Below are 22886 nucleotides of genomic sequence, written 5' to 3'. Positions count from 1 at the left end.
AGGACCCCAGTACCCTCGGTAAGGCAGGGTTGGAGAAAACTACACGCCGCTGGACTACAACTCCCATCAATCCCTGAGCATGGGCCATGCTGGCTGGGACTGTCGGGAGTTGGAATCCCAACGTCAACACGAGGGCCACCGCTTCCCTCGTCCCTGCCCTGGGGATCTCGGTCCTGGCAAGGGATCCCAGCCGCGACCGCTGGGAGCCGCTCCTCCCTCGGCGCTCGCTGGACCTGCGGCTCTGTGCCAAGGCCGCTGGGAGGCGTTTCTCCCTCCTGGGCCCGCTGCTTAGGAGACGAAGGAGAGCCGCCATTTTCTCGCCTCCCTAGCCCCTTCCTAGCGGTCGTAGGTGCTGGTGTGGGTAGAGGAGCCGCTTGGCCTCGGAAGCAACGGAGGAGCGTGGTGAGTCGGGCGAGGGCTACGTATGGGTCTGACCTCTCGGGAGGGGGTTAGGCAAGGAAGCACGCAAGCGGCATAAGGTGTGGACGCCCCCTTCTCCCCCCCCATTTCCTTCATTCCCCTGTTTATCTCTTTCGGTGTGTCTGTTGCTGCTCTGACAATAGGCAAAGGCGGGGTGTCAGAGGAGTAATCTTGGCCCACCCCCCGACATATGGCCCCATATCCCTCATAACCCCCTTTTTATTAGATTGGGGAGGGGAGGACGGGGTGGTGACGTGTATGCGCCCTCTGTCTTCTCTTGGCCCCCCAAAAAAATCTATGGAAGGGGGAGTAGGTGAAATAGTACTTTCACTTCCACCACGCTCTCCCACAGCCAACTTGTTATCATATGGGACTTATGTGTGTGAGAGAGCGAGAGAAATGAAGGGCGTGTTCTCTCATGTACCCTGGCCTTTGGCACTTGTGATGTATATTCAGGACCCACCCTACTCCTCTGAATGTAATGTGTTTTACTGGTTTTTAATACTATATTTTAAATTTCTGTGACCTGCACTGGAACCTAATGATGAAGGGCAGGCAATAAATTATTATTGTTGTTGTTATTATTACACACACCGCTAGCTTTCCTGCAAAAGGGTGTTATGAGAGTTGAGTGAGGGCTGTAATCTCATCTTGATGTCACCACTGCCTCCAAAGTGTAGATAGCAGGCAGTGTGGATGTGTCATATTTTCTTTAGAGTCTTCCTTTTATGTTGTTTAGGGTTTTTGTTAGCATGTGCAATAGAGGTGGCACAGGACAAAAGCAAATTGTGTGCTGTTCGTGAAAACGCATGATGAATGCAGAGAACTGGTATGCCCCCTCCCCCCCCAGCACAAAATTGTTGGTTGTGATGGCTGGACACATCTGTACTCACAGTGACAAATGTGCATTGTGATGTCCTCTTATAGTTCTAAATTCTCTTCCCATAATATAATTAAGGAGAGCCAGTGTGGCGTAGTGGTTAGTGTTGGACTACGACCTGGGAGATCAGGGTTCAAATCCCCACACAGCCATGAAGCTCGCTGGGTGACCTTGAGCCAGTCACTGCCTCTCAGCCTCAGAGAACAGCAATGGTAAACCACCTCTGAATATCACTTACCATGAACACCCTATTCATAGGGTCTCCATAAGTCGGCATCGACTTGAAGGCAGTCCATTTCCATTTTCAGTGTAATTAAAAATTGTTGTTGTTATTAATTGCCTGCCCTTCACCATTAGGTCCCAGAGTGGGTTACAGAAATTTGAAATTCAGTATTAAAAACCATTAAAACACATTACCTTCACAGGACTAACGTGGGTCCTGAAAACATACATCTTGGGGGCCAAAGGCCAAAGGAAAGAGGTGTGTCTTTAGCATTCGCCAAAACCTGCATAGTGAAGGTGCCAGATGCACCTCTGTAGGGAAGGAATTCCACAACTTAGCAGCTGCCACAGAGAAACCCTTCTCCCAGGCCACGTCCCCTGAACTTCTGAGGGTGGCGGAACTACCAGGAAGCCCTCCTCTGCTGATCTTAACACCTGAGAGTGTCTGTAGTGAATGAGACAGTCTCCATGATATTTGGGGCCTAAGTAGTTTAGGGCTTTAAACACTAAATGTGAGCACCATGAATTGGGGCTGGAAACTAACTGACAATCAATGTAACTAAAACAGGAATTATATGAGTTCTAAAAGGAACCCCAGCCATAATCTGGTTGCTGCATTTTGGACCAGTTGATATTTCCAAATATGGATTTGGCAAGCATCTGTAAATGTTATTACGCAGGTTTTAAAAAGCTTTTTGGAAAATACAGCATGGTTACTTTTAAATGCTCAAATCTGGAAAAGTGTGCAGTTCATTAGCTCAGGGATGGGGAGCTGTGGGGCTCCAAATGTTTGTTTGGACTCCAACTCCCATCAGCCCCAATCAATGTGGCCAATGATCTGGAATGATGGGAGTTGTGTAGAGTAAGTAAGCTCTATTGAAACACAATGGGACTCAATTCTGAGTGAACATGCCTTGGATTGCACTGTTAGCACTAAGGCAGTAATTCAAATAGATCATTTTCCCATTGTGCTATTATTGTTGGACTGTGCACACTTCTGTCATATTTGCATATAAGTTTTTTAAAAAGTTCTGATTGGACAAAGGATGCTCTTCCATGATACTCCATGCCATTTAGCCTCCTCCCTGTTTTCCATCTTCCTTTTCCCTCCAGTTAGTCAGCATTCTGTGTCTACTGAGCGTGCTCAGTCCTCATTGAGTTGTTTTTAAGAGGGAAGGGTGTTGGCTTCCCTTAGGGTTTTTTCTTAAGATTTTTTTGTTGTACTATTGCAGGACTTGGGGTTCCCCTGAGGATTCTGATATCTTCCTCTTGGGCATGGATGCTGCCATTTTGGCACATAAGAACTGGCACTAGGAGAATTGAGGTAGCTGTTAATATATATGAAGTTAGATTCGACAAATTGGGTGAAGGAAATAATTGGGTCTCTCTGGCAGTGCCCATCAACAACTCTCTCTAGTATACTTTAAGATTTGATTACTATTTCAAATCTCTTGTCTGTAATATAAGCCCAGGACTGAAGCTTTTAATTTGCAGAGAAATTATGCTTGCATAGCTGCAGAAAGGTCAAATACATCAATTGCCAGCCAAAGTAATTTATGAACATTTTTTCTTCTGAAGTGGGTAGTTTGTGGATTGCACACTATGCAGTATTTGAGACGTTTATGCAAAAGTATGTATGTGGTAGACTTTCTTTAAATTTTTAAACAGGTCAGTTGCATGTTTATCAGTAGTTGGTCCCCTTTGCTTCCTGAAATGATGTGTGGATATATGATTTCACAAAAGCTCTCTGTCATATTTGTGTAGATATTTATTATTTATTTAAGAACTTGAACAATTGCAAAGTGCCTAAGGCAATGTCCAACTTATAAAATAAAAATCTAGAACAAAACAATTAAGCTGCAACATTTACAGGGCAGTCTTATACAACTTTATTCGGAAGCTAGTTGCACTGTGTTTAGTAGGGCTGACTCCTTACTAAATATGTTTACGATTTCAGGTACTTAATTAAAATGTTTTAATTAGAAAAGTGACTCCAAATAAGTAGGCGGCTGTATTATCTAATTTGCATACAAGTACTTACAAAAAGTACAGTGTTAGCGGCATTTTGGAAGACCTAAAATTGAAATTGGCAGATTAGATCTGTTATATTGGTAAAATGATTGAGGTAAGCAAACTAAAGACAGAATTGGAATATGTTAGCTACTAAAAAAATAAATAACGTGTAAATAAATAGAAGGATCTAGTAGAATTCAGTGACAAATTAGCTAAGCAGGAACAATTATTAACTAACAGTGCCATCCTCTACAGGTCTACTCAAAAGGAATTCCCATTAAACTATGTGTGGCTTATTCCTAGTAAGTGTGCATGTTGAAGATTTGGAAGATGAAACTAGGAGTAACAGTTTGGTAGGTGTTCCTGAATTGGTAGAAGTGTAGGTCCCTTTTTAGGTTTGTGGAAGACTTGATAGATTGTTTTCCCATTAGGCTTGCAAGCAAAGAAGCTATGATGAACTCAGAGTTTACTTTCAAATCTCATTATACTGGTCCAGATACACATTCAAACACATCTACAACTTCAGCTATTTAAAGCTATTTAATTATTTAAAGATGATACAGTGAACTGTGTGTCAGAGCCTACCTCGATAGTATCTGAATTAACTCCTAACCAGAAGCATCACCAAAAACTTAAGGAAGTATAGGTTCTTGCAGAAGATCAACCCTATATTACAACACAGAGATATTAATTGTTGATTTTTTTACTTTAAATTGACTTGTTTTCAAGAGAAAGGCACTTATTTTGGGGAAAAACCCAGCATCAGGCTGCAATCCAAACCCCACTTGGAATAGGGCGGCCCTACTGAATTAATTAAAACTTACTTCTAAGTAGACATGGTTAGGATTATGCTGTTAGTCAAGTAATCTCACCAATTAGTTGAATAATCTGTTCAATGGACATTAAGCGTCCATTCACTTATCATCTGCCAGACATACCCTTCTGCATTCTGCATAGTACAAACAGGCCAGTCGGTAGGGAAAAGAATCAGTTAACAATCAAAATTGACATCAGAAATGGCAGTGTTCAAAAACTCACTTTCTCTTTGCTCCCACCCGCTAATCTGCAAAATGGAAGATAATAATAAAGACTCAGCCAAAATGGTTTCCTTCAGATATTTTTGAGAGCTACAACTCTCATGATCACTGGCCATTGGCCATAAAGGTTGGTGTCAGCATCTGGAGGGCATCACATAGTGTGATGAAGTGCTTTGAACACTTGATAATGTTAAGTACTTAGTGTGACACATTTAGATTTCTAACTTAAACATGTTTTTACTTAGGAAATTTGTTGAAACCCTGTTCCTGAAGGAGGGATGACATGTAATGGACAAGATAACTGTGAAGCTTGTGTCACTCCAGAGGATGATCCTGACCAAGAGCTGGCTCAAGAGTGCTCCAGGCTACAAACATTTGCCAATTTCCCAAGTCACTGTCCTGTCTCCTCCTCAACTCTAGCCCAAGCTGGTTTCTTCTACACTGGAGAGGGAGACAAAGTGAAGTGCTTTAGTTGTCACATAACTGTCGAAGGGTGGCAAAATGGAGATTCGGCAGTTAGACGACATAGAACTATTTCTCCAAACTGCAAGTTCATTAATGATGTTAAGTTTTTGAAGAATGATATGCATTCTGTTGTCCCAAATTGTCCATGCACAACTGGAACCTGCTTCGCAGCTGCCACTGTCAACCCCCCTCTCGATTCACCCTCTGATCTCTGTGCAGATTATCTGTTGAGAAGTGGGCAAGTGGTAGATCTCTCAGGTTCTCTGTACCCCAGAAATCCTGCCATGTGTAGTGAAGAAGCCAGGCTGAGATCTTTTCACAACTGGCCGCCATATGCCCTTATCACTCCCAGAGAGCTGGCCCATGCTGGACTCTATTACACTGGCACTGGTGATGAAGTTGAATGCTTCTGCTGTGGGGGGAAACTGAAAAACTGGGAACCTTCTGATCGTGCTTGGTCAGAACACAGACGCCACTTCCCGAGGTGTTTCTTTGTCCTTGGTCGTGATGTGGGAAACATTGAAAGTGTTCCAAATCAGTCTGGTGATGCCATCCTGGATAGAAGTGATGTACATAATGTCAGCTTTCCCCAAAATCCGTCTATGGCAGATTATGAGAATCGAATCAAGACATTTGTGACATGGAGGTATTTGGTTAGCAAGGAGCAACTTGCCCAGGCAGGCTTTTATAGCCTAGGTAAGCTGGATGCAGAACTTTATAGTTTGTCTTGCTATCACGTGTGGGAAAACTGTACATGATATAGTTAGTAGTACCTAGCATGGTTTCAAACAGCTCTTAATCAAATTAGGAAAATAATGGAATTAAAAGCACTACCCTTTTATTTTCTTTTACTGATTTATAAGAGAAGTAAGATTGACTAAATCTTACAAGTTTTACAACATGTCTTTGCTGATATGAAATTATAAATTTGGTGCCTTTTCAAATAGTTTATATAACAAGAAACTGAGTCACTGGTTTTTGTTTTTATTTTGCTTTTGGTACTAAAAAACCTTTAAATAAACTATATACATCCATATAATTATTAAACTTGTGTCCTTTGCATTGGAGGAGTACACTTTTGCTGTACCTAATTTTGTGCAAATTCTTATTTATTCATTTATAGCTTTCCCCAGCCCAAGATGTTAATGACAACATCTTACAGTTGGCCTGTTCCTAGACACCAAACACCAGTTCGAATTTAAAACTCTGACGCTACATAGGAGGGTTTCACAGTCTGTCTTAAATGTTGTGATGGAACATGGTTCCAGATATGCTGGTTCTCAGTGATGCACCCTTCATTTGTATTATAGGCTAGCTGAACTTTAATTTGTACCAGAAAAACATTGAGTAGCAGTTTGTTAATCCTACTTGAAAATCTAAATTCAGCCTTGCATTAAGGAGGAAAGTATTGACTAATCCGTTTAGAAAAACTAATAACCTACACTGCTAAACGCTATTATATACTAGAAGCTTTAGTTTGATGTTGATTATGCAAGCCTTTTTCAAAGAAGTTTAAGATGCCATAAATGGATCTCTTCCCTCCTCCCCATTGTATCCTCACAACCATCACATAGGTGGGTTAGTTTGAGAAATAACTAGTCCAAGGTTACCATGTGGGCTTCACAGCTGGGTGGAGATTTGAGCTTGAGTCTCCCCAGTCCTAGCCCAACAAGCTGCTTCTTTTTCTTTTCTTTCATTATTATTATTATTATTATTATTATTATATCCTGTCCTTCCTCCCAGCAGGAGGCCAGAGTGGCAATCACTACATCACACTGAATCTGTGTCTCCTGTTATTGGGATATTACAGCCCAGTGTCTAGTCATTCTAAGGGCACAGTCCAACTTGCATTTACGCCAGGCTGAGGGGAGTTGGATGTGGTGGATCTCCAGCTGAGCCAGCTGGGGTCCTGGCTCAGCTGGGCTATGCTGCCATAAATCTTTTAGCCAGGGTCCAGTCAAGACAGGAGCAAGTGAAGCCAGTGTAAGGCCTGAAAAGGGGTGTGTCGGGGGCATGTTGGGAGGGGCTGAGGTGAGGGGACATATGCCACATTCAATTCATATTTGGAACGCTCCTGCAGGTCCCAGTTCAGGCAAAAGTTACTAGAAAAAGGTAAATCTAAGAAAATAATTGCAATAGACATCAATTGAGAGGGCTTAGTCCCCAGTAGTGGTATTTGGGCGAGCAGGTGCAGCTCCCGGCTGAGCAGATGTTCAGCCAACCCAGGGGCTCCTGAATGGCAGTTGGATGCGACAGAACTATAAGCCAGCTTCTCTTGTCCCAGCACAATTTACGTCGGCTTCCCCTGAGTTGCTGTGTAAGCCGCTCCACAAGCAATAGCGTTTTCAACCTCTGCTCTTAATTGACTCTGCTTCTCATATCCAGCTATTCATTTAATTAAACAAGTTCTACAACTAAGGGTGGGATTTTATGTCTAATGAATATTGGAAGGCTATGATTTGTAACTTGTGCTCCCTTGCTTAATTCCTTGCCACTCTTGTCCCCTAACAATGTCTCTGATACAGCTAGAACTGATCAAATCTGGATTATCCCAAAACATATTTTGATTTTTTATGTTTTAACTACCTATCTTGCTAAGAGTAAATTCCAACAGAGCTGTCATCTTTGCATGGCTTGAGGATTTCCCTTACATGGAAGAAATTGATCCTTATTTCCACTGAGTAGAATATTACATAAGGAGCTTTTTTGATGCAGCCTTTGATTGTGGTTTAGGGATACTTAATATCTTTCTCCAACTGATTGGTCTCTTCCCTCATTCTTCTTTCCTGCCCTTTCAGTTAAGCTAACTGACAAAGAATGCTTGCTTATTTTGTCAGTGAATTGTTTGCATTTCATTGTTTGTTTGTTGGGAAAATTTGTAATCTGGCTTTCAATACAGTGATTCTCAAGATGGAGGACAACAAAAAGCTCAAAGACAACAATTTTATTTTTGTATAAATATGAAAACTATTCCCCCAATATAAACAATATGACTCTTAAAATAGCTCATTACCCAGCAAATAGTGTTAATTACAATGCCAAGTAACCTATGCAAACTCAACTCAGTTTTCTTCTCTCACACACATAACTTTGTGTAACAGGATATAGCCCTGGGTTCCCACGGGGAGAAAGGGTGGGATATAAATCTAATTAATCAATCAATCAATCACTCCAAGGCAATGGTATTCACTTTGGAAGCTTATTGGGGGTTTCTGTGTGAAAAGACCAGGAATGGCAGATAAGCTTCCTATGAAATGCGGTTTGTCTCCCTCTGTTACCGATTGCATATGGTATGAGTGCATATGTATTCTAGTGCACATACTCAGCTCATCTGAGTCACAACTGACAGCACCTCATGAAAACAAAGTGTGCACCCCAGACAGTCTCCAGAATCCTGTGCAGCACAAGCAGATGCTAACTAAACAAATTAATGTGGAAAAGATCCCTAAAGGTATTTTTAAAAAAGGGGGGGGGAAGCTTGAAACCAGCTGGTTTAAAAGGGCAAAGCTTCCCCCAATTTTGGACCATTTCCTCCAAGGCTGCTTGCCTGGCACTCAGCTTGATAAGCTTTCAGTCCACAGCTAAGACTTTATTTGCTCAGACACTAATTATAGCTGCTTTTTGCATCTTAGTGGTGTTCTGCTAGTGATTGTTTTTTATTCAGACTTACTTAGTATTGTTTTTAACTGTGTGATCTTTTTCCTAACCCACTTTGAGAACTTTTGTTTTAAAAGCAGGTTAGGAATAATCTAGGTTTTTAGTTATTCCGGGCACTTGAAATTCATATTGACGGTGGCATGGCTATTTTACAGTGCAAACTCGGGGAGGGGGAATCAGTCTGTGAACTGGAGTTTTTTTCACCTGTACAAAGAAGTATTTGCAGGGACAGACTTTATTAAGAATGTATATGTGTGAACATATTCCTGTTTCTCCATAGGTAATGGTGATAATGTTGCTTGCTTTCACTGTGGTGGTGGACTACAAGAGTGGAAGGCAGATGAAGATCCTTGGGAGCAGCATGCGAAATGGTTTCCTGGGTGAGGCACTTCATTTCTCTATGTGCATATTATTATTAAGTATCATTATCTATATCAGTGTCCATATATATACACACATACATTGCTTACTTATGTTAATGTGTGCTCTTCACATGGCTGCATCCCTTTGTCAGGAGTCTCAGTATTTGAACAAATGTAGATAAACTCTTTGGAAGGAAGTCTGTGGTGCTTGAATCTCAGCCAGATGCTTTGTGATCTCCCTTTGCAAGCCCCTCACCAATCTATCCTTTTTCATATTTTCCTTAACCTATTATTTGGGGTGTGGGGGGGTTATTCCTGACAGCAGCATTTTTCTTTGGGAGCAGAGGAGAGCTTTCCCAAGAGAAGGGCGTTCTTTCTATCAGCTTTGAAGCAGAGCTGTGTAGGAGGTGTAGATGGGAGGAACTGGGCCCATGGAGCTCCTGAATCCAAGGCAAGTGGTGGTGATTGCTCCCTGTGTCCTCCCTCTCCCCATGAGGGAACTGAAACAGAGACCAATATCTCACTGCTTGTGTTAGCAAGCAGCATCTGTGATTAATCCCTCCATGTGTCTCTTCCCTTTGGGAGAAGAGTGAGAAGAGAGATGTACTATTAGGAAAAACTTAAAAGATGGAATGTATGTGGGGCTTTTTTGTTTCCCAGTCAATAACAGCTGATGCAACCCCATGAAAATCAGCTGGGACAGAAATTTGTTTGGAGTTGCCCCTAGGAGTAACTACAGTGCCTTGCAAAAGTACTCAGACCCCTGACCAATGCTCTCATATTGTTGAATTACAAATGGTACATTGTAATTTTGTTCTGTATGGTATTTTATTTTGTAACACTGAAACTCAAAATCAATTATTGTAAGGGGACATTGGTTTTATGTTGGGAAATGTTTATAAGAAACATAAAAAACTGAAACGTGTTGCTTGCATAAGTACTCAACCCCTGTGCTGTGGAAGCTCCCAGTTTACACAGATGAAAGAAATTGCCCTATTGAGGAAACAGTTACCTTACCATTGGCCTCCACCTGTGAGCCATTAAAGTTGCTGTCACATTGTCAGGATAAAACCCCCACTGTTGAGGGATCCTTGGTCAGGCTGTGGATCTGAAGGAAAATGAAGACCGAAGATCATTCATCAGAAGTGAGATACAGAAGTGATACAAATGCATAGATTAGGAAAAGGGTGCAAAATAATATCCAAGAGTTTGGATATTCCTGTGAGCACAGCTGGATCAATATTCAGGAAGTGGAAGCTGTGTCACACCACCCAGGCATTGCCAAGAAAAGGCCATCCCTCAAAACTCTGTGCTTGAACAAGAAGGAAACTTGTGAGAGAAGCCACAGAGAGGCCAACAATCACTTTGAAGGAGCTACAGAGTTCAGTGGGTGGGAATGGAGTAATGGTGCACCAGGCAACCATATCAAGAGCTCTGCTTAACACTGGCCTGTATGGGAGGGTGGCAAGGAAGAAACCTTTACTAAAAAAGTACCATCTGAAAGCATGTCTGGAGTTTGCCGGAAAGCATGAGAATGCCCCAGCTGCGATGTGGGAAAAGGTTTTGTGGTCAGATGAGACCAAGATAGAACTTTTTGGCCAAAACTCAAAGCACTATGTGTGGCGCAAACCTAATACTGCCCGTGCCTCAAGACACACCATCCCTACAGTGAAGTATGGTGGCAGCAGCATCATTCTGTGGGGATGCTTCTCATCACCAGGAACTGGGCATCTTGTTAAAATTGAAGGAAGAATGGATGGAGCAAAATACAGGGAAAGGATGCAAGAGAACCTGCTTCAGTCCCCTAAAAAACTGAAGCTTGGGAGGAAATTCAGTTTTCAGCAGGGCAATGATCCCAAGCACAAGGCCAAAGCAACACTGGAGTGGCTGAAAAGCAAAAAGGTGAATGTCCTACAGTGGTCCAGTCAAAGTCTTGATCTCAATTCCGTTGAGAATCTGTGGTTCTCTTTGAAAATTGTGATCCACAAGCGATGTCCACCCAACCTGAATGACATGGAGTGAATCTGCCATGAAGAATAGGCCAAAATCGCTCCAACACTGTGTGCAAAGCAGGTACATCCCAAAAGACTTAAAGCTGTTATTGCAGCGAAAGGTGGCTCTACCAAATATTAATATGTGGTGGTTGAATACTTATGCAAGCAACATGTTTCAGTTTTTTGTTTCTTAGAAACGTTTCCCAACATAAAACCAATGTCCCCTTACAATACTTGATTTTGAGTTTCAGTGTTTTAAAATAACATATCATGTAGAACGAAATTACAATGTGCCATTTGTAATTCAGTAATATGAGAGCATGGGTCTGATTACTTTTGCAAGGTACTGTGTAAACACCTTAAGTAAATAATAAATGAAACCTGTATATACAAATGTGTAAGTAAAATCTATATCTGAGTTACTGTATAGTTGAATCATCCTAACAAATTAGGGTGGAGTGGGGGGCAGGGAGAGAGAATTTGCTTTTGTTATAACCATTTGAGAGTAGAACTCCTTGCTGACCAACTGGACAGACAAAAGAAAGCACTTCTTCACACAGCACATAGTTCAAGTATGTAGTTCGCTACCAGAAGAGGCAGTGATGGCCACCAACTTGGATGGCTTTAAAAGAGAATTAGACAAATTCATGGAGGATAAGACTATCCATGGCTACTAGCCGTGATGGCTATGCTCTGACTCCATAAGTAGAGGCAGTATGCTTCCATAGAGGTAGTATCCTTTCCTATACCAATTTCTTACAAACATTTCCCATAAATCCGATGTCACCTTACAATAATTGATTTTGAGTTTCAGTATTTCAAAATAAAATATAATACAGAACAAAATTACAGTGTACCATTTGTAATTCATTAATATGAGAGCATTGGTCAGGGGTCTGATTACTTTTGCAAGGCACTGTATAAGTGTGGACATTGCTCAATTTATAAACAGTATTTAGAGGGGAAAGAGTTTGTGAATCCACACAATAATCAACAATATGTGTACAAGGGATTGTATAATTATAACACGTGGGGTCATATATGCAGTTATTTGCCCATGTAAAATGATATACATAGGCATGACTACAAGATGTATTAAAAAAAGAATCTGTGAACATAAGAGCTGCATTACAACTAAGAAAACACAAGCCCCCGTGGTACAACATTTCAGCAAGTGTGGACACAACTCAGAGGACCTTAAGTTCTGCTATTTGCAAAAGATTCATCTGAAAGGATCACAGTTATACCTGAAACTTCAGGAGAGAGAATTATTTTGGATCCACACCTTGGACACAGCAACCCCTAGAGCAGTCTTTCCCAAGCAGTGTGCCTCCAGATGTTGTTGGACCACAACTACCATCAGCCTCAGCCAGCATTGCCAATGGTCAGGACATATGGGAGTTGTGGTCCGACAACATCTGGAGGCACACTGGTTGGGAAAGGCTGCCCTAGAGGCTTGAATGAAGATATAAACTGGACTATAATATTGTAAAACTCTCCCCTTCTATTTCTCCCCATTTTCCATTTTCAGTTATGATTATACAGGATTTTGCTATATTTTCTGAAGGCTCCACATGGGAAGTGAGTTGCTACTGGATCCAGTTAGAAGGTTTATCACAATTCAGTGGTATCTTTTTAAGAGTGAAAAGCAAAATTTCAAAAGGACTTTGCTAACTATATGTATTTAAGATAGGAGCCAGAGCAAGTAAGCTGGCTGACAAAATAAGTAACTCTGTTGAATTTGAGAGGCCTGCATCATCAAGGGTGACTGATAGAAGATTATGTATCTAAGGCAGCCTTTCCCAACCAGTGTGCCTCCAGATGTTGTTGGACCACAATTCCCATCTTTCCTGACCATTGGCAATGCTGGCTGAGGCTGATGGGAGTTGTGGTCCAACAACATCTGGAGGCACACTGCTTGGGAAAGGCTGATGTAAGGAGTAAATTGACAACTAATTGTGACACATTCTAACTGGATTCTTTTATAATTTATTTTAGATTTTTATCATTCATTCGTCCAAATCAAAAGACTAAGCGAGACATACATTGTACAATATATGGTGTAGTTGAGTGTTTCTTTAAATACAGTGGATTCATGAATATTGTGTATACACACAGTTATGGAATTGCAGTTGGCCGCATGTGTTTTCCACTTTATTTGCAGGTCAGATTTATTATCCAAAAACATCTAAGGAGTACAGGAACATCCAGCGACCAAAAATCCAAAGTACCCACTGAAGAAGACCTTTATAGGTTGAAACACATTTGGGAAAGATTTAGAACTTTGAGTGCAAGGAATATATTGAGCATATTTTACTGCCATATATGATGGTTTTTAATAATGTTTTATAATTGCTAGCTATTATATAATAAAATTACATTTAATATTCTACATGTTCTAACAGATACATCACTGAGCCCATTTGAGTTTTTCAGAGGTTCCCAGTTGGTAACTGTCACTGCTGCTGTTAATGATCTAAAGCAGTATTTTGGTTTTTAACTTGTAGGTAGTCTGACGATTGTACATTTTAAAGAGTTCCATTTACTTCCATTTCCACTTCTGGAATATATTAAAAACGTTGTTTCACACGCTACCACATTCTTCCAGATGACAATATATGAGTGTTCTTCCACATGATGGTTTTAGGTAATTTTCATTTTTTTTATTTAATTCAAATATTTTGTGCCTAGGTGCAAATATCTGATAGAAGAAAAGGGGCAACACTTTGTGAATAACATTCATCTAACTGCACTACAGAATTCTACAGTAAGTGTGTGTCTTCTCTTCTTCCCCTTCCTCCATAGTAACCCTGCATTTGTATACCTCCACTGACAATCTATTTTTAGATAAATGTAATTTTGAACTATTAATTCACTGAGCCAGTCAAATGAACAAAAGGGCTTTGGTTACTATCTTACAGTCTTTCTCCAGCTGTCTGTGTGTGAACAGATGGTGCTTCCATATGCAGTTGAAAAGGTTAATTGCTACAGTGGAAGATGCTGCATTCAAGTTACTCTATTTTGTTTGTTGTCTTGATGTTAATGGAGAAAATATGGAAAGCAAATGAGCATAAGAAATCCCATTTACAATTCTTTGTCCCAAATACGTGCTGCTGCTATCAGCAGAGTATACCAATGTTTAAGTGATTAGCTCACTTGAAGAAATGGGCTTGTACAAATTGTAGTATCTATTATTTTTAGGACTTCAGTGCATATTATACTATTTATCAATCATCTTATATTGCTAGGCACTGTACAAAATTAGGAAAAAAGTGTATAACCTGTTCACAGGCTTACTGTCTAAATATCACAATTTATAAATTGACAAATAGCCTTTTTTCGGTACTTCTACCCCCTGGGTTGGATTCAGAGGTGCCCTTCTGCATGTAGAGATTATCTTCTGATCATACCTTGCCTTCGATAACATCCACACCATACATTAAAAGCACGTGGCTTTCCCCGAAAGAATCCTAGGACCTTGTAGTTTACCCTTCACACAGCTATAGTTATCAGCACCCTTAACAATCTGCAATTTCTAGAGTTCTTTGGGGGAAGCCATATGTGTTAAACATGCTTTAAATGTATGGAATTGATGTAACCTCATGGAGTGTTCCATGAGAAAAGTATACATCCACTTTGTGCAACTTCTTCATTGGCTTTGAAGGCACTAAATACCATTTGGCTCCACCCCTCCCTGAACAACATCCATCAGCAGCCATTTCTTAGATGGAGAGGAGATACAGTGTGGCTCCTTTATTGGCCTGGCAGGGGCAAACTCATTTTGCTCTTCCCCTCTCAGTACTGAGTCATGCAGTAGCCATTCCATCTGACTCTAAGTGACTTCATTGCATAAAGGTGTGATGCAGTTGGTACTTGAATTTCCTTATTTTTCTCTCCCCTTCCTCCTGCTTTTTTTCCTCTGTTCTGTATCGCATCTCTTTGATTGTAAGCCATCATTTGCCTTGAGTGCTTTGGCAGTAAGGTGTTATACAAACGTAGCATATAAATAAAACTGCTCCTGAACCTGACTGTTATAGCACTGCATCAACTCTTTTGCAGAAGCATTTACAGAACAACACTAGCAGTTGTTTTCCCTTCTGTTCACAATTGTATCCATTCTAATGTCAACATTTCTTTGTAGATCGAGGAAGCTGAGAAGTCATCACTTATTAAAGGTATGTGTACCATTTTCTGTTATTGGCCTGCTCAGTATGTAACCCAGTAAGCCTAACACTGGCCACCAGGTCTGTTCCTTTATCTCTCTCTCTCTCTCTCTCTCTCTCTCTCTCCCTGAACTTGTGAGATTGCACAACCACAATCAACGTTCCAGGGCAACACATAAAAATCTGGTTGAAACGTAGAAAGATTCTGTCCCTTGGAGAGGGGCTGTTGGGTACCTTTCTGCAGTGGAGGCCTACCTAGTCCCAAAGCAATAACAAATACAGTTCTCGGAACACTGGTAGTTGCAGGGGAGGGTGGGTCACGTAGGTAGAAACAAGGAAGCAGTCTTGCTAAGGTTTAAGCAGAAGAGATAGAGAGGAGCCAGCTCCTGTGGGAGTTGATGGGGATAGTATATCTAAAACAGGTGGCATATAGCAGCCTTTTGGTATGATTCCCAAAAAAACCACAACCCCTGAACACAATTGAGATGTGATGTCCACCTAGTTACAAGAAAAACTTATCGTGCAGCCTCAGTCTGAATTTGTAGGGGCTTTTCAACAAACAGTTTAGGCTTGGACCTGAGCATCAACACATAACAAAAGACAGGTTCCTGGGCCAACCTGAGTCACATCAATTAAGTGTCATGCCGCAGGTCTAGAGCCCAACCAACAGGGTATCTCTGCCCATACATTATATTTTTCAAAATAGTGCCCTTGTCCTTGCTAAAAAGAGGGTCAGGCTTGGACCTCTCAGGACATCTCTTGAGGGTGATTGATTTATTTAAAGTGGGATATGGTTGCTGTCTGGGAACCATTTACTCACAAGGGGGAATTAATGACCAAATTATAGGTTTTACTTACTTTAGATATGACACTGGATTCCTGAGTTAATTGGAGCAATTGCAACCTCTTGCTTTTGCCTGGCATGTGTTTAAACCACTGTTGTCTTGCACCATAGGGGCATTCCCTGATGATGCTCTCACTGTTCAGAGCAATGCCAAATCCTATGCATGACCATCTGTGTTTGGCTTGTAGTTTTACAAGTTGTTTAAACTAGTTTAAAATAAAGAGTTGCACTCATAGGAAGCTGTCTCATTCCAGGTCAGACTATTTATCCATCTAGACCAGTACTGTCTGTTATGACTGGCAGTGGCTTTCCAGGCCTTTCCAATCACCTGGAAATGGCAGGATTGAACCAGCGGTCTTCTGCATGAAATGCATGTGCTGTATCACTGTGAATCTTCATTGTTGTGGTTTTACATGTCCCAAATTAACAATAAGTTTTACTTCAGTGTTTTTCATTAAGTATTTTATAATTATTCAATATGTATTTTTCTAAGCGAATTTTCTAGTTTGATTATGTTTTCATCTCCTATTGGTTTTGCAGATGAGGACCTTTTACAGAACCAACTGGTACAGAATGCCATTCATATGGGTTTCAGCCTGGATGAAATTAGAAATGCTGTCGAAAGGAAACGCCACCTGTCTTCAGAGGGCCATGGGTCTGTTGAAGCACTGGTCGCTGACTTAATCAATGCTCAAAGAGGGAATCAACACAATGTATCCTGGGAAAGCACCCTGCAAAAAGGTGAGCATAGTAAATGTCCAGAGTATATTTGTGAGTTCAACTAAAATAAATTTATCTGACATGTGGATGGCATTTATGTTTGCTTTGGGGCACAGCTTTTGCTCATAAATAATATGGAGTGAGATTTTGGTGGCCAAAGTTAGGGGCAGCATTCAACATTTTGCTCCATCTTATTCCATTAGCTGAGTGCTTTGACAACTGCTTGCTATCTCTGCGTGGAATGTCCTTGCTGTAATATTCACTGATTATTATTTTTTAAATATTTATTGTAAGCTGCTTAAAGGTTTTGTTACAATCAAGTGATTTGTAAATTTTGATAGACAGCTGAATAGATAAATAAATAAAACATACTATTAACATCCCTTATGATAAGTTGGATTGTTCTTCTAAATTTTTGTTAATTTTTAACTAATTTTCCTTAGTTCCTGCAGACATGGTGGTAAACAAATGTTTCCACTGCTTCTTGTATATGTCAAAACAACATTTCAATTTTAAAATTCCACATATAACTTGGCTTGCATGTAAAATATTTCATATGCCAAAGCTTTTTGCATAAATAGTCTGTTATCATTACAGTACCTTGGAGAGAGAGTGGTTTTATCCCCATAGAGCAGGTGAGAGAGTAGTTGTTTATTTATTCTGTGCACTTTTTACCTAGCCTTCCAGTTAAGAGAATTTTCAAGGTGGCTTCCAAGCACAGAACCAAACAATAACTAAGGCTGCAATCCAGTACACCTCTACTCAGAAGTAAGCTCTATTGGGTTCAATGGGACTTACTTCCAGATAAGTGTATATTGGATTGCACACTAAGTCTGAAATCCTAAATCCGCATATCTGGGAGTAAACTCCATTGAATTCCATAGGACCTACTTCTGAGTAGACATGGTGACTGCACAGTAAGATAGTGATCACAATAAAAAGAACCAAAAATAGCTAAGCAGGAGAAAAAGTTCTCAAATTGACACAGCAATAAAGCAAAAAATTATTTTTTTGCTGACAGATTGGGGGGGAACAGTTATTTAATGTTTAAAACGAAGAATTAAAGTCAAAATTCTGTGGACCATAGTCTTATAACCAGCACACCACCACCAGAAGAGGGCCTGTCCCTGATCACCACCCACCTAACTTCCTGAAACAGGGCAGGGATCAGCACTGGGTCTACTACCAACCTCTGGAACACTCCCTGCTACTCTGGAGGAAATAATGTGTGCAGCTCAGTCTCAGAAGATGATCTTTAACAGAGCTGCTAGTGGTGAAATTTGACTTCCTAGCTGTTATTCTTAGCCTACTACACAGCTTTACCCAACCTGGTGCCTTCCAGATGTTGTTGAACCACAACTCCCATCAGACTTTGCCAACATGGCCTGTGGTTAGGGATGGTGGGAGTTGGAGTCAAAAACATGTGGAGGGCAGCTGGCTGAGGAAGGCTATCGTACACTATCCTCTGGTACTTTACATATGAAAAGAGGGTAATGTTTGTAACATCCAAATTCTCATACAGAACAGTTGCTTTACAAGCTCCACACCTTCCACTGTTCTATATTGTTAAAGGCTTTTCACTGCCTTGCTGTATGCTGCAATATTTGCCTTGTAACAGTCTGTCCTCCACTGATCTAAAAGCCAAGTGACTCTCTATTCTTTTGGTTAAAGAAATACTAGGAGAAAAAGTGTCCTGCATACAACTGGCTATCAACAGTTAAAAACATAATTAAGGACAAACCCTAGCAAAATCATTTTAACAATTTTTTTAAGGCAACCCAAAAGGCAAAATTAGAGACAGCCATTTACTGGGGACCTGCTAGAAAACAGGGTAAATGGGAACAGTTAAAATCTGTGGACTATTGCAGGTCATTAAGGGTTCACAACTTAAACTCTAAGATAAGTTGGGTAGGTTGTCATTTGTCTTTTATTAATGACTGTCATTTTTCTTTAGAGAGGGAAAAAATTTCAAGAAAATAGCAAACTTTTTATTGCTGTTTTCTCCTTAGATCTCAGTACTGAAGAGAAATTAAGAAGTTTGCAGGAGGAAAAGCTTTGCAAAATCTGTATGGATAAAACCATCTCAGTAGTCCTCATTCCTTGTGGACATCTTGTGGCTTGTAAGGACTGTGCTGAAGCGGTTGACAAATGTCCTTTGTGTTGCACAGTTATTGCAAAAAGGCAGAAGATATATATGTATTAGAAGTGCCATACTATGCACCTGGAAAACTGCCCTGCCATTACAAAAATAGATTGACTGGTTGCATATGCAGTGTCAACACAGAAATAGATTTAAAGAATGTTAAGGTTGATTTGAATGCACTGATTTACTATGAATTATGTAGCTGCTAAACTGTGTGCTCTTTATCTGACTTTGAGCCCTGACGGCCTGACCCCAAGAGCCACTACATAGGCATGTTTGTAGAGTCATCACAGCATCAGAAATCTGTCCTAGTGTTAATGGTGGGCAACTCATCACTTACCTTCGGACATTCAGTTGGTTGACCACACGAGCATCGTTTCACAACTCTCTCTTCACAGCATGACCCATTTAAGGGCTTTTAGAAGCCTAGTTCTCATTGAGGTGGTAAGCCTGCTTCTGGGCTTTATCACTGCAGGTGGGGATTCACCTGACTTTTTTTTTATAGCACAACATTCACCCACCACCATCATCTGCAGTCTGAAGCAATACAGCTTAGACAGAGGTTTAGCTGCTCAGTAAGAACTAAGTTGCAGTTGCCCTGAGGTCTTACCAAAATCCTGTCCATGTATTTACAATGGTAGAAGGGCTTGAAGAATATTTCACGGCAGGGAGAATCGTAGACCAGCATGGCATTTAAGTCACTCAGGATGCCTCTTCAGCTGCGGTGGCACAAGCCTGTGCATTTTGGAATCGGGTTTCCTTTCATCCATCTTTGTCATGGAAGTGGAAAGCCTGCCATATCTCCATTTTGTTTATAGATACTTATTTTGTTATTATGTACCAAGAGTTTAGGGAATGTTTTGTGAATTCCAGAATGGTGGGTTTTTTGTTTAATTCTGATTTAATGACTCTTTAGTCTCCAGTTGAATTGCCGACACGGAGTCTTCTGTGCTTGGAGGGCATATTCCAGAGCAAATGATTTGAAGGGAATAGCTGCAAATTAACCCTATTTTGAGATTAAATTGTATTCCAAAGTAACTACACCTACTGGTGTTAGACCTCGGGGCATTTGTTGCCCACCCCCCCACCAGCATCACTTGTTATATTTGATACTGGTGTTCTGCTCCTTGACTTGGTGAAGAATGGATTTGTTGAGATCTGATGTGATATATATTGTCATGTTGCTTACTATTTTGGTAGGTCTGCTGGAACTCTAACTGAAGATGTGTGTGGCTACCTAGAAATACTAACAAGTCTGTAGAATATGGGCATCAAATAGTACAATATTACACCTACAATCCTGCCCTAAGTTTTACATTTGTTACTGATACTGACTTAAATGGGACTTTTACATGAGAATAAGGTAGGAGTTTCTGGGCTTGATTCAGAACACTGATAGGGCCACTAAAATGGCTCCTCTTGGCTTGCAGGAAGGAGCAGCATGGTGAGGCTGAGAAGTCTCTGAGCCACAGGGATGGCAGTTGTTTGCTCGGGCTTCTGCATGGCGCCCTGCAGTGCTGCTCTGTGCAGCTGCATTGTGGATCCAGCTTCAAATCTACTAGTAAATATATCTAAATACCTCCAAAGTGTGCAGCAATCAAGTACACTTTTGGATAACATTTGACGTTCCGCTTATTTTACCGTTATCTAAAAGTCACGTTTTGAATGCAGTGCTCATCTATTAAGTACAATCAACCTAATGCTGCTGTTTATTCTCTGTTTATTTCAATGAGGTTTGTGCAAGAAGCACAGCCTTATCAACATGAGTTAATACTGCGTATTAGCACTGTTGGGTAATTTATCCAACCTGTTATATCTTTGCAGCTTTCATTCTAATCCGTTTGTGCTGGCAACACAAGAATATGATTTGTACACAGAAAAGGCATTCACAGCATTTGTTCACGCTCTCCGCTTTCACTTTGCTTAAAAGTATTTTTTTTAAAAATTAATACTGACAGCATGTTTAAACTATGCATATCTTGCAGGCAATATTAAAACACGCTTATGCGTACAAATAGATTTGGAATCTAACTGTACAATAAGCTTTGATTGTAAATATTGTTGATCCTTAACAGAAAAATAATGGGTCTTCCCCCCGCCCCCAATCAAAGTCTTGAATTGAGCAAGCATATTCCAATGTCCTGACAGGAGATATATTTTTTTAAAATTATCATGTAATATAATCTTAGAACACTGATTTGCAGTTCTATTTTGATGAATTTTAATAAAGTTATTTTTATTATGTATTGCAACTTATTTCTTATATGCAGCCAAGCATTCACATGGGACACTACAAGTCATCTCTGCCTTTTTTTCCTCTCTCGATACAGTAGAATTGAGAATATTTGGGAGGATGGTAAAATTATTTCAAGATGTATATCAATCTTGTATTGAAATGCTCACTTGGTCACCTTTAGTGACCAGGAATTCCAGATAGGTGAGTGGAATTTCTTCCAGGCGAGTGAGTGGGCTGGAAAGGAGAGGCGTGCTTTCCCAGCCCATAAAAAGAGAGATTCTAGTTCCTGAGGCTTGTGCTTGAACAGATAGAGCAAGCAATAAAGAGGTACTGCAGCATCTCACCTGGTATGGACTGACTGAGCAGTTTGCCAGCTGACACAAGGAGCCAATGAGATTTCTTCTAGCCCTATAAATGAAGAGCCAGGGTAGATTCTGGCAAATCTGAGCAGCCTATCCCAACAATATGGACCAAACTGCTGCTTTTCCCTTGCTTCTCCCCACTTGCCTGCATGGTTTGTACCTTCTTTGTCTCTCCAAACATAGCCTCCTTTCAGCCTTGTAAATAAGTCCACTAAGTTTAGTAGCGTGATAGCACCCGCCTGCTGCATTTCTCTGCTGGATGTGAAGGGAAAGTACTTTCCTCCTCTGGGTGCTTGCTTCGTTTCAATGCTGGGAGCAGAGGAGGGATGCAGCACTCCATCTCCTCTGCCAGCCTGCTCACTTACTGCATGCAATTCCTTGTCATCTGTGTCTACCAGGCTAGTGCTTAAATACAAGGCTTGTCTACTCGGTTATGAGGTGCTGTTATCTTTTGACTGCGTGTTCAGTCTGGCAGCCTTGACAATCGGCCAATAAACTTTTGTATAAACTAATTTTTCCGCCTTGTATGCAAGCTTATTAAAATGACCTTGTTTATAAACTTTAAAGAACATTCCATATGAACTTGACTTAATTTTCCCCCCTCAGTGGACTGAAATGTGAAGTCAATATTAATGTTTAGATTTTATGTAGTTAGCTCTACTATCATCTGTCATCAGCTCTTGCAGTAGATTCTTACAATCTGGGATTTCAGTTTTCATAGAAGCGGGCCTATTTTACATGCAGTGATACGGACCCAGAATCTCAGTGCCACAGAAATGCTGTTGATGGGTTTGAAGCATGTATGTTATGTAAAGTTGGCTGTCTTACGCAGTTTGCAATTGCAAGGGACAGAAAAAGGATAAATTCCTCCTAATGAAGCTCTAATGTAGCGTTCCAGTACCTAATTTTTATTTTCCTATCCATTTTATGTCATTTAGATTTATGAAAAAAACTTTTCCAGAATCCTGCATACAGAAATGCATTGTTGTCTTTCCCTTAAGTTCTTTCCAAACGTGTGTGCTAACTGCATCATTTATGGTACAATCCAGTGCATGTTTACTCAGAAGTAAATCCCACTATGTTCAGTGGAGCTTATTCCCAGGTATGTGCATGTAGGATTGTAGCCTTAGAACCTAGTAATGCAAAAGAAAAGGAAATGATCTTGAGTGTTTATTCATCAACCATATTTTCTATACATCAAGGACCTACAGATACGCTATTCTGAATTTCACATTTCTATTTCTAATTGAACTTGGGGGGAGCTGTGTGTGTGTGAGAAACTGAAGGAATTGTGGGATGTTTCTCGACGAAAAGATTTGTAATGAGCTGACAGCTTGTCCTCCCATTCCCAATTTCCCGTTGCAGTGA

The 22886-nt window shown here is 40.7% G+C and overlaps 1 protein-coding gene across 2 annotated transcripts; it reads left to right on the top strand.

Moving 5' to 3' along the window:
• The first annotated feature begins 100 nt into the window (after positions 1-100).
• Positions 101-21166, top strand: XIAP (X-linked inhibitor of apoptosis). 2 transcript variants are annotated; one of them, XM_061598559.1, is made up of 8 exons: positions 101-402; positions 2755-2846; positions 4818-5733; positions 8975-9074; positions 13742-13817; positions 15192-15225; positions 16598-16798; positions 18787-21166. In XM_061598559.1, the coding sequence occupies exons 3-8, from the start codon at positions 4851-4853 to the stop codon at positions 18978-18980; spliced, it is 1488 nt and encodes a 495-aa protein (XP_061454543.1). In that variant the 5' UTR covers positions 101-402; positions 2755-2846; positions 4818-4850; the 3' UTR covers positions 18981-21166. The 2 variants fall into 2 exon arrangements, with proteins under 2 accessions (XP_061454543.1, XP_061454542.1); XM_061598558.1 differs by lacking the exon at positions 2755-2846 and having other exon boundaries at positions 102-402.
• The last annotated feature ends 1720 nt before the right edge of the window (positions 21167-22886 follow it).

Source organism: Rhineura floridana, chromosome 16 (assembly GCF_030035675.1).
Source record: "Rhineura floridana isolate rRhiFlo1 chromosome 16, rRhiFlo1.hap2, whole genome shotgun sequence".
Classification (NCBI taxonomy): Eukaryota; Metazoa; Chordata; class Lepidosauria; order Squamata; family Rhineuridae; genus Rhineura; species Rhineura floridana.
Note: the sequence above shows the minus strand (reverse complement) of the source record. Positions and strands in the feature narration are given on the sequence as shown.

Bases quoted from the DNA above. Each gene is read 5' to 3' on its own strand.
- XIAP (XM_061598559.1), top strand. From the start codon at position 4,851: ATGACATGTAATGGACAAGATAACTGTGAAGCTTGTGTCACTCCAGAG. The intron at 5,734-8,974 runs GTAAGCTGGATG...GTTTCTCCATAG, and splicing joins GGCAGGCTTTTATAGCCTAG to GTAATGGTGATAATGTTGCT. The intron at 16,799-18,786 runs GTGAGCATAGTA...TTTTCTCCTTAG, and splicing joins GGAAAGCACCCTGCAAAAAG to ATCTCAGTACTGAAGAGAAA.